Genomic DNA, 12,535 nt, shown 5'->3' on the forward strand with positions numbered 1-12,535 from the left:
GACAAACTGCACAAACCATTACATTCATATCATGGGAATAGAGAGGCTCCCTTGGGCCCAGAAAAAAGCCTGGGGCTGAGCACTAGGCAGTCTGCCCTGGAGGGAGCCAGCCCCAGGTGACTTGGATACAGTCTCAAGGGCCTTCTCTAGCAACGCAGATGTTGCCAAGGTCACTCACTTCACAAGAACACTTTGTTGGAATTTTCCAGTGAAGCATCCTGGAGGGTACTGCAAGGCAAACAAGGGCTAAGGAACATAATTTATTTCTCTCCCTTCTTTGCCCCCATGCTCCCCACTTTGTGCAGGTCTGTCGCAGGGGAGCTCAAGGGTTGCTCTCATATGACCAAAAGGAATTTCTGGCACGCACAAATTTATCTTATGTGAATCCAAGTGGCTCAATGATGCCAGATGCAAACCTGCTGTTCTCTATTACAGCAATTCTTCTGCTTTCTTCTTTAAATTTTCACTGCATTTTCACTTTAAATTTTTACTTTTTCCCTTTCCCAAAAGCAAGGGTTATTTACAGCTGGCAGGGAGCCACTGTTTGTCACAAACACATTTGCTTTCCCCCTGCTGGTCCAGCTTGCCATTCTAAGTGGGACCAAAGCACAGATCAGCCCTTTTGGATCCCATGGATAATGAAATAGAAGCTTTCAAACTTTTATTAATCATTCAGCCCTTCTCAAAGAGAACTTGTAAACAGGAACAAGAATTCCAGTCACAGCAGCTCGAACAGAGTCTTTACAGCTACACAGCAAGTCACAGCACCTCCTGCAAAAAGAGAGAACTGCTGTGTCTGGTAACTTATCTGCTTATTGGCTCTCTCCTTCTGTATTTTATATTTACACACATACAGTCCTTTATAGGCTAATAATTTTTACAAGTTTAGATATAAATCAAGCAAAGTTCCATCTGTAATATTCCTCTGACTCTACTCTCTAAGCCTTGAGGACTCCACATAATTTCTGCCACCAACCTGAATGATGGAGGACCTTAATTTTACACTATATGTGGCAGACTGAGTGCTAATGACAGCCTACAGTGCTGGTGGTGTGACAGTGGCAGGCTGAGGAGATTGGTTTTCAAAATGAAATCCAAAACTTTGAAGGCAAAGCAGAAAGCCAGTAGAGTTTTTTTTTATTTTTAGCTCTTTAAACAAGTCCATCTTATTTGCAGCATTCTCATTCTGACCAGATATTCATTATCCAATATAATCTTTAGGAAAATGCAATTCAGCAGTTGAAATCCTCAATTCAGGATCTCATTTTAATATAAATTATACACTAAAAGATCAGGGTACAAGATGGGAAAGTGACAGCAAAACATACAAAAAATCTCCCATATTTTCTGTCTAGAAGTACCAGTAGTGCCTTTGTGAGTTCACTGCAGAGACTTGAAAGGGCAAACTCATTTGAATAAACAGCACTCTGCATCTCACTATGTCCAAGAGCTTCTCTCTGAAGACAGTGACCTTTATTAGCACAAACAGAGGAGAAGAAAACTGCAGACCATCCTTCAGATGATTTTATGGTACAACACTAAGACTGCCGTGGTCTCATCCCATTGTCATGGCCACAGAGTCTTGGTACCTCCTCCCTTAAGTCCCAGATGGGTGCTTTGCTTAACACAGCTACACCAGCACTGCCACCAGGTGAGATGTGATGAATCACTGGACTCTAACTATTGAGTTTCAAGAATCAATTTAAAATCTGAGTCAGGCCTGCACTCCAGCTCAAATGATCTTGCTTTAAAAGCCTAACTAAGCTGGAAATTAAATCCTCAATTGTGGCAGGAACGGATCCACTGAATAACTGAATTGTTTCCACACAAGGAGGCAGAACTATGAAATAAAAATATTTGACTTTTAAAGCTTACACAACTTCAGTATTACAAAATATGCCTACAAAACATTGCATTTTATTAAATAATCTCATACCCTCAAAGTTTCAATATGCAACACCACCACACACTAATACAGCACCAAAAAAATAAAAAAATCACACCAATATTTTTTTTTAATTGGCCCTATCTTGATTTCTGCAGAAATAAGAAAAACAAAAATAAATAAATTTGAAAGCGTATAACATTCTTCTTGCCAGCACTGGGCTGTTGTGCACTTGTGCTAGCACTCCAGCTTTTAAAGGAATGAGGTTTTCAACTCTTCTGCAGCCAGACAGAATGAAGTGTCCAGAAAAAAACACTTAGGACCTATGTTCTTTATACTGGCTTTGGGCAGGACTATGAATTATTTTTTTAAATTGCATAAGAAGTTAAAACTGACTAATTTTTTCCTCTGAGAAAATGTCAGCATGACAACCATTTGGACAAAAGAAACACTCTGGAAGAAATACCAAGTTGCTGAAGTCTGAAGGAAAGAAATCACCTCACCTCATTCTAAAATGTTAGAACAATCTATTCTTACTCTCTCTCGGGCTTCAGATGAAAAGAAAGCAGTTTAAGAGGCATTCTTCCATTTTCATTGAGGTTAAAAAGACAATACTGGTTGAAAACTTGATTATAACCTCCTAGGTTTGAATTCACTTAATTAGATCTGAATGCAACTGAGAAAAATGAGCACAATGTCTTAAGAATAGAGATATTTATCCCCACTATTATTTACTGTGAGGAAAAACATGGGTGTCAGCACCATTCCCTAATTTTTTCAGAAATCCAGCCAAGGTACCTCCTGCTGAGATAGCCTTCTCTTAGACGTGTAAAAGCTTTCTTTCCACTGTTATCTGTGTCATTGTGGGAATAAAACAAGCTATTTTCATGCCACTTACATTTTAAAATTGCAAGGTAAAACAATATTGGCAAGCAAAGGAAAAACTTATGACATGAACACATCACAATGTTAATTTACAACAGGCTGACATTCTGCAGAATTACTGGCAGCTCTTTTACAAAGAATGGCAACCCTTTATTTTTAGCATATATTAATTGTGTAAAGGAAGGTAAGGGAATGCAGGGGAGTGACCACCCATCTGAACAAGCTGTTAGCATTAACTGCAATCCATTAGATGCCATTTGCCACAAAGACTGTCAGGGGGTTTTGGCCCTGTTTTTAATTTTTTAAAAGTCTGAAGAACAAACAATTTAGAAACTTGTCTTTTTCCCCAGCAATTCTAGTTTCAAATGAGGCTGAAAGTCCTATCCCAGTCTGAAGCATCAGTTGTGTACACATTCTGCTGCTGTGTACTGCTCCCCACCCAACTCTCTCCAGCAGCTGTTGAAGCCTATTTGGCCACCATGAAGTTTAGGCCATTCTAGCAAATCCCCACACAGATTTGATACTTCACTGCAGGTGTTCTCCTTCACAGCAGTTTTTACTCCTTAACTCCTCACTAAAAGGCAAAGCAGTATGACACATTCCAGAAGGGAAGCACCTCCACAACATTAATGTGGCTGTCTTCACTGTGGGAAACTGCTGTCAGCACAGGCAAGGCCATGGCTAACATAAGGATAAGATGCTGTTTCCTGTGATATGGAATGTAAAGGTAAAGCTCATGCATCCAGAACCCAAAACCCCCAAGGGCTCAGAAAAAGCTGTTTGTTCACGTGAGTATCATGCAGCTCTCAGAATGAACCAAAGACACAGCCCTAGGGAAGATAGCACAGGCAAATGGAAACATGTAAAAACATCCTCTGATATTAGCAACTATTGTGCCACAACCACTTCCACCAGAAGGTGATGAGCATCAAGGTGCTCTGAAATCTGACTTTCAGAAGAATAATGAAAAATGGGAAGAAGTGCAGCCAACAAACCCAGCTTTATTGTCACATGTCAGCGGCCCTAAGGGCCTCATGTCAGTAAGCAAAGTTGATAAAAAAATGCAGCCAGCTGTCCTGTATTTTTTTTTAATCCTCAAAATGGGCAGAAAAGTGATGTGCACATGTGGCATGTCTCATTAATACTTATCATATGTGTATTCATGCATCACACAGACTACAAACAGATCTAACTCTGCCATATGCCTGTTCCTCTTCTCATTTCAACATTTATCATTATCTTTAAAAACTGTGCTCTAAGAACACTACGTAAGAAACAGGTTATCATATATGTATTTACCTTCATATTTCTCTTATAACTGTCTACTCTTCTCTTATTTACCGGAATTTCTCTTACTTACATTAACTGTGTGTCTTTGGGTTTTGCCTACTCTGCCATGACAAGAAGATGACTGTGAAAACCAGGAAAGAAAAATCTTGTCTTTAGACAAAGACAAAATGTTCTGAAGACACAAGAACCACGGATAAGAAATCTTAGCCTAGTTTGAACATTATAGACTCAAGACAGCCTTAGAAAACCAACACAGAAAAGAGGAAGAGCTAAGAAAAAGTGAGAATGTAAGAAAAACAAAATCAAAAATGAACTGTATATAACCCCAGACATGCTAAAATGTGAGAGGTATAAATTATTCAAAATGAAATTATGAAACTTTCATTTTATTTAGAATAAAACATTCATTTCTGTGCAGCTACTCAGCAACAGAACACAGGATTGCTCAGTCTTAATATTGTAATTATTTTAAAACACTGACAATTGTTCCAGAGCAAGCAGGAAAAGCTATATTGAGAAAACTTTATTTTGTAAAAATATTATGGTTTTTGATTAATATGTTAAAAAAATAAAAGCAGATGAACTCTTCAGAATATCAAAATGCCCATGAGAGTAACTTCCTGCAAAACTACTTCAAGAACGTGCCAGAGAAATTGTCTGGTCCTTCCAAACTTTGTATTACTTGTGGAGAGTGTCAGAATGAACTCTTATTTGTGAGAAGTGGACAACAGGAGTTTTATCTGGGGGATTTTTAAGTAGAAAACCCTTGTGCAAGGAAAGGATATTCCATATATTTACAAAAATCTCCTTGATTATTTATTAAGCCCCATGAGAAGGTTTCACTGGAATACAAGACTATTCAAAAAGAAGCACTCCTTCCTTCCTTAACATCTACCTCATTTCCCAAACTCCAAGGACTGAAGGGAAAATTTCTCAGACACTGTAATCTCTTTGCTCATATCAGTATGGACAAGCTTGTGACAATACTGGTTCTAGGACCAGAAGAATGCACAGAAGGTTAAACCAGTGAGCTGCTCAACACTGACAAGAACTGATACACTGAAGACTGTAATTTCTTTACCAGCATGGGGTTTTTCTGAAGCTGACTTGCAATTAAATGGAATCCGATCCACAAAGCAGTTATGTGAACATGTATATCCTTCATCCATACAATTGCCATTATTGTTCCTCCAACACCCAGTGCACCCTGACATACTTGTGGGTTACATACACAACATATGGTTACTCTGAAAGTAACTCTCTGAAAGACTTGCAAAAAAGTAAGAAAGAGTTTTGGAGGATTTTTTTCTTCTTCTTTTTTTCCTTCCCTCCCCCTCCATCTCTAAAATATCTGATGTGGCCACTTCATGTGAAAGCCTGCCTAGCAAGAGACAGCACTCCACAGCTCTCACATTTTTATAAAGAGGAAAATTTCACTGTCCACAGGGGCAAAACACACTCACAATAACTGGCTGTGCACATAAACACACAGAAGAAAAAACAATAGTGAACAGATATAAAAGAGATACAGTGTTCCTACCCTGGTAAGGTCCATGCCAAGTTTGAGCTGAGAGATGAGATGGAGAATTACACTGCGTTGATCATCCATGACTCCTAAATCCTCCTCTTCATTATCTTCAGTATCTGTCATTTCATCTTCAACTAGGATCAACTCAGAAGCTGAATGCTGAAATGAAAAGAAGCATCACCATCTGGACAAAAAGACAGAGAATGGTATTTTCCACCACTATATATGTTTTAAAATGGAGCTGTCTTGATGGAACTGAAGACAGCCTATGTTAAAGACAAGAAAAGATACAAAGTCAAAATAAATAAAAAATCCAGTCATGGGTTCATAAAGCATTTTGATCCGTTTCCCAGAATGAGAGTACTAAGTATGAGATGCTAATTTACACATTCTCTTCTCATATTTATACTGCAGTCATGTCAGATAAATCTCATAGCATATTTAAGTAACAAGTCATCTTTTCATTAAATAGAAACATGCAGTTGAAAATGAGTCTTCAAGTTTGTTTCATAAATCTCCCCAGCAAATATTCATAGATGCTGCATGACCCGATTTCACAGGTTTTTTCCTTTCTCTATCCAATTTCAAAGTTAGATATTTAAGAAAGTCAAGATATTAACTAAAGAAGATAAAAAGACAACTATAATTAAAGAACACACCTTTGAAAAAAACCCAAAGACATAAGATTTTGGGAAGTAGAGCAGTGCCATAACTCTTTATAACTATTGCAACACTTCATCACCTTACAGCACAACGCCCGTGCTGCTGAGTTTCCAAAAATACAAGCTGAATATCAACAGACAGGCACCATGCCAGTCCCTTCAAGAGGAACTTTACAGCAAAAGGGATAATGACTTGTGATATTTTATTTTTCCTCAGGGTTTACAATGTATAACTAACAATAATCCAAACAGGTGGTAGTTACTTTGTTCAAGCTATTGAAACCACTCTGCAAGCCTTCCAGATATGTATTCAAGTAAGCTTCTTGTACTTCAAGGGAAAAAAAAACTGGGTTATGTAGATGAAAAATTACAGCCCAGCATGTCATTATTGCCCAAAGATTCCATGCTGTAAATGAGACAACACTCCCTGTAAAAGTTAGCATTCTTTCATGCTAAATTGCATTTCTGCAGGAACAGCTAGCTCATTACATAAAACAAGAAATTTTTCATCTCAGTGTGGAAGCCTACGCAACTGAAAAGTTTCACTAAAACCAGCTAATATCCAGAATTAGGTTTCAAAGGAATATTTCTGAATGATCACATTAGAGACCCCTCAGGTGAACTGCAGCTTGTGTAAGGGGAGTTTCTTTGAAATTAAGTTACTACAGAGGTTTCCAAAATCTGAATAAAGTACTTTCTCTATTTTTTTTAAAATTACTTAAATGTTTAGGTAGCTATTCCTAAAATAATAGCTCTTTGGTGAAACCCAATGACATCTGCAATACACTTTATAGTTGCTTTATTTAGAAAGTAGAATATGTAGATTACATAAAACAGAATCTGGTGAGCTGTAACCTCAACAGCTTGGAGCTTTTCAAAAGGACAAAACCACACTTTCTTCTTCCCACTCCCTTGGAAAATAAAAGGAGAGAAGATAAGCCCTTTTCTCCCAAAATGCACAGCATTATTACCCAACTGACGCCTCACTGACAAGTTCAATTAACATAAAACCTGACAATCTCACACAAAATTATCAGTCGGGGAGGGATAAAGCACTGAAGCCTGGCAGAGTCATACAGGCTATGATTTATTTGGAGGTAGCAGGGAAAAAGCAGTATCAGAACTTACAGGAGATGCTTCCACAGGAGGCTTCCCTTTGATGCAGCTTGACCTCATTGAGAGCACTGAGCAACCGAATAGGCTCTGCTGCCTCTGCCATGAACCGAGCTTGCGGCAAACAAGCTCCAGCAGGAATTAACAGCGCTACAAAAAAAGCAAGGGAACCTCCCCTCCTCACTCCCACCCCCTCTTTTTTTTTTCTCTTTCTTCTCTTTTTTTTTTTTTTTTTTTCCAACTGAGGGGTTGGAGAGTGTGCACCGGATGGCAATCTGCTCCTTGCGTTTCCAGTCACATGGCATTGAGATCAGTGAGCTTAAATGCACGCAGCTCCAACTGGGAAATGGTGCTGCTGTTCCCAGAGGATATCCTGATCGGCGGCTCTCCAGGAAGGAGGGGAAGGGGCACAAATTTGTGTGAGTGTGCACAAGTGGGAGACAGAAAGAGGACAGAAAGAGAACATGCCAGCAGGTAACATCTTTTTACATGAACATGTAACAGCTGCATAGCCTTAAGTTGCTAACAGCATCAGAAAACAAACAAATTACCCATTACCAGTCTGCAGACTAAATGACACACTAAGAATTTTCTTTTTCTCCCAAAGACTGCACATTTACCCAGGGCCAGAAAATCTTCTTTCCTTCTTTCTTGATGAAATAGGTGTTAGGCTTTCCTTGCCTCTTAACTGTTACTAACAAAATAGCAAGCAACTGAGAATATTTTGTGAAGTTACCCCTCTCTGCTACGCTGCAGAACATCCACGGTCAGAGCAAGCCACCCTATGGACACTTGGGGTGCTCACTAAAGTAGCATTTGCATTGTTCTAAATGAAAGCCTTTCTGATCATCAGAGAGGATGAGCACAATGTAACATTAAGATCAATCGTGTTTAATGAGCACACTGTAAAGACTAAAATCTTAATTACCTTAACTATCCCTATTTTAAGGACTTGTGCAAGGTCACCAAAAAAACCAAACTCTGCTATTACAGTCATCAACACACAAGTGACCTTCAGGGAATGACATGCAGACAACTGCGCTTTTCTCACTTTCCAAGGAGAAGAATTTAAGGAAGCAGTTTACAATTTGTGCTAGAGGAACTGAAGAGCAGTCATCGTCAGAAAGCAATATCCTTTCTATATTTCCCTCTCTCCTCATTAGCTGTTCTGTGTCACTATTAAATAAGTTTATAGGAGCACAAAAAGTAACTTTGACTAACACATTTTCTTAAACCAACATGTAAGCATGTAACAACCACACCGTGTGAGTGGACGCATGCAGTAACAAAATACAAAGCTGATGTATCTTTAAAGTGTCATAAAAGTTCAACCATTCTTTAATTCTTTTTCTATCCATGAAAATAGCATGCAGTTTAGTAGTATCCAGTGCATAAGCATTCAGCAGAATGCAAAGGATTATGTGGACTGATTATCCTTTAACGGCAGCTTTTCTGAATTATCAGACACAGACTTTTTTTTACCTTGTCCTGTAAAACGTAACTGCACAACTGACCTAGGAAAGCAGCGATCTGCTCCACCCCTGCGTGGTCAGAGCATAATGTAAAAGCTATTGAGCTGTGCACTGCCCAGCTGGGGAATGAACAGCACAGCCTGGCTTAGGTGCTGACCCTGAGAAATCCAATACTGAACCAGCTACAAACAACCACAAAAAAGGGGCTTATATATAAAATCATTTAAATCAAAATTGGTTTCCAATACTGGGCTGAAGCACCAGCATTTTTCAGAAAAATCTGAAGAGAAAATAAAAGATAATTTCTAAAAATCCCAGGAAGAGATGCACTTCAAAGTTTAAATGCCAAAGACATGAAAATACACACCGGCAGAGAGCTATTTTAAACAGGTCACCTCATTAGAACTGAGATCGATTAATTTAGAGAGGTCATCTGCGGGGACACAAAATGGATGTTCTAGTCAGCAGTCTCCAACAGAAAACATGCTGATTCTTTTTTAACAGATGAAATCTGTAAAGGTAAGAAACAGTTTCTGAAGGAAACATTCTGCATTTTACAAAAATGCTTTTAGGAAAAGACACACTGACAAGCCTGGGATAGAATCACAGAGTCAAAAGCTGTACTTCCGTGAAAGGGCAAATGTGTCTCTGTCCTTCTACAGCTTCTTCCACAAGTTAATTTTTCAAATTAACTGCTGTGCTGGAAATTAACTGTTAGGTAATTAATACAGATATACAGCTCAGAACTTCATTTTCCAACATACTTCACAAACCATACAATGCAACAATACATTCAAGAATGACCTGGGTCTCGTCTTGGTTGGATTTTTGAGGGGAAGAAAGGAACACACAGAATCAGAGTCTCATTTAGGTTAGAACAGACTTCTTGGTATCTTCTTGTCCTTCACCTGCTGAAGCAAGTGCATGTAGAACCAGTTGCCCAGCTAAGTTTTGATTATCTCCAAGGATGGAGACTCCACAACTTCTCTGGGCAACCCACGCCAGTGTTCAATGCTCTCCACAACAGAAGTGCATTTGCTGGTGTTCAGATTCACTTCCACTGGCTCTTGTTTTGTCACTGGGCACTATTGAGAAAAACCTGTCTCCCTGTTCTTCACTCCCATGAGGTATTCATGTATATTGATAAAATACCCCTGAATCTTCTCTTCTGCAGGCTGGACAGTCCCAGCTCCCTCAGACCCTCCTCATGGGAAGGATGCTCCAGAACCTTCCTCATCTCTGGGGCCTGTGCTGGACGTACCCCATTAAGTCCATGCCCCTCTTGCACTGGGGAACTGCACACAACACTGCAGATGTGGCCTCACCTCTGCCAAGTAGAGGGGAAGGATCTCAACCTGATGGCAACACTCTTCCTAATGCAGCCCAGGAAGCTGCTGGGCACACAAAAACATTTTTGTTGGTTCATGGTCAGCTTGCTGTCCCCCAAGATCTTTGCAGAACTGCTTTCCAACCAGATGGCTTCCAGCCTGTACTGGTGCAAGAGTTTACTCTCAAATATCCTCCAGATAACAGGAATTGGCACTTCCCTGAGCTTATCTTTAAGAGACTCCTCTGTGTCCAGACTGCCAAGATCTCTCTCTCTCTATGGCAGCACAACCCCCTGGCTCATCAGCCACTCCTCCCAGGTTTTTCATCACCTACAAACTTCTCAGGAATGCACTCTGCATCATCATCCAGGTCATTAATGAAGATGTGGAACAGTGCCAATCCCAGTATGGACCCCTGAGGTACACCATTAGTAACTGGCCTCCAACTGGACCTTGTACCACTGATCACAACCCTCTGGGCTGAGTTGTTCTGTGAGGATGTTCGGGAAGACAGCATCAAAAGCCTTATCAACATTAAAGCAAACAACATCCACTGCCCTCCCCATAAGCACCAAGTGAGTCACTATCATTGTGAGGGGAATCATGCTGGTTAAGCATGATTTTCCCTTTGTAAGTCCATTAAGACTACTTCTAATTGTCCTCTTGTCCTTTATGTGTTTGGAGATACCTTCCAGGGTTAGATGCTCCACCACCTTCCCAGGGTCTGAGGAAAGGCTGAAAAACCTGCAGGATCCCAGATGTTACCAGAACACCCAGAGAGTCCCTTCTTGCCCTTTTTTAAAAAATTAATGACATTCACTTTCCTCTAGTCTACACAAACCTCTCCCAAATTCCATAATCTGTTAGAGACCCTGGAGCTGTATATGTGCAGCTTAAGTGCTGCACATATACAGCTCCATATGCTGTTCCCCCTCCATGAAGGGTCTGTCTACCTCCAGATTTTCCCTCTGATCTCAAAGTCTGTTACCAGTAAAGGCCAAGGTAAAGAAGGCATAGAGAAACTCAGCCTTTTCTCCACCATGACAGTAAGCAGAGACTGTGTATATCCTGAGATATTAGGGACATGTATCTCAGGGACACACTGAGGACCTCATATTCTTCATATAATTACAAAAAAGTATTCTAAGAATCTTCATTTAGGCATGAAAACATTTTTATGTACTATAAAAAGGACTGTAGTCAGGAGCAAGAAGATGAATCTTAGGAACTTAAAACATCCAGATAAAAACATACCATTTTGTAATATTCCAAGGGAAGTATTCTTTAAGTCCTTCTATGTTCAAAAAAATGCAAAAGATTGTTAAAAAGCCCCTATTTAGAAAACACCTCTGCATCAAGAGGGAGTAAGTTAGAAGAAATATTAAACAGAATTAGCATTCTCAAACTAGACAAGGATTGTCGTATTTTCCACCTAGTCCTCTAATTATCTTTGGTCCCTATTACTGGATATAAAAGTTAAGGGCCTCATTTTGATTTTCAGATTGCCTTCAGTAATAGCATAGGTTTGCAAGCATCATTTACACTTCCATTTGTGTAACTCAAAAGCTTGCAAGCAGGTTTTCCGTGGGTGTAAGATTAAATATAACTCCGTAAGGTCAGGGAGTGCTTTAGCACATTTACACTAATGCAAGAAATGGGCCCCGTAAGATTTTCACCGGTTTCAATACTAAAGTTAGAATTCTTTTTGTAAAGCACATACAGTAAGAACACCCCAAAGTAGTAGCATATAATGAGCTGTTAGCTTCTTGCAGGGCTTGTCACCAGATCAGAAGTGACATAACTGCACTAACTTCACTTGTCTTCTTCCACTGGGCACCCCACATTTAATTGCACTTATTGTAGCATGCACCTGGCAGAAAAGCATGCAAGCTTACTGTACTCATCCCTTATTAGCAGTGATCAAATGTAGCTTGTGCTGTAAGTTGAACTTATTAAAGCATTTACATACAGACTAGCATATTGTCATGCTACTGGTTGTCGTGGGCTGTCCCTGGCTAGGAGCCAGATGCCCACCAAAAGCACTCCTTCACTCCCTTTCTCAGCTGTGCAGGAGAGAGAAATACCATAGAAGGCTCACGGGTTGAGTTAAGGACAGGAAGAAATCACTCACCCATTACCTCATGGCTAACACAGACTTGACTTAGGAAAATTAGTTCAATTTATTACTAATCAAGTATGAGTAGGGTAATGAGAAAATAAAAACAAATCTTGAACACCATCCTCCCACCACTTCTTCCTAGGTTTAACTTTACTACTGCCTACCAACTTCCCCACAGTGGGGCAGGGGACAGGGAACGGGAGTTGCAGTCAGTACTTCACACCTTGCCTGAACGGAACTGTGATCCAGACTC

The 12,535-nt window shown here is 39.8% G+C and overlaps 1 protein-coding gene across 1 annotated transcript in view; it reads right to left on the reverse strand.

Moving 5' to 3' along the window:
• The window catches only part of OSBPL10 (oxysterol binding protein like 10), a 113,049-nt gene that overhangs the window by 17,136 nt on the left and 83,378 nt on the right, over positions 1-12,535 (reverse strand). The window contains exon 7 of the mRNA XM_054644018.2: positions 5,601-5,747. Coding sequence (XP_054499993.2) covers positions 5,601-5,747 — 147 coding nt within the window. The remainder of the gene's footprint in view (positions 1-5,600; positions 5,748-12,535) is intronic.

This window comes from Agelaius phoeniceus, chromosome 1 (assembly GCF_051311805.1).
Source record: "Agelaius phoeniceus isolate bAgePho1 chromosome 1, bAgePho1.hap1, whole genome shotgun sequence".
In the NCBI taxonomy this organism is placed as follows: domain Eukaryota; kingdom Metazoa; phylum Chordata; class Aves; order Passeriformes; family Icteridae; genus Agelaius; species Agelaius phoeniceus.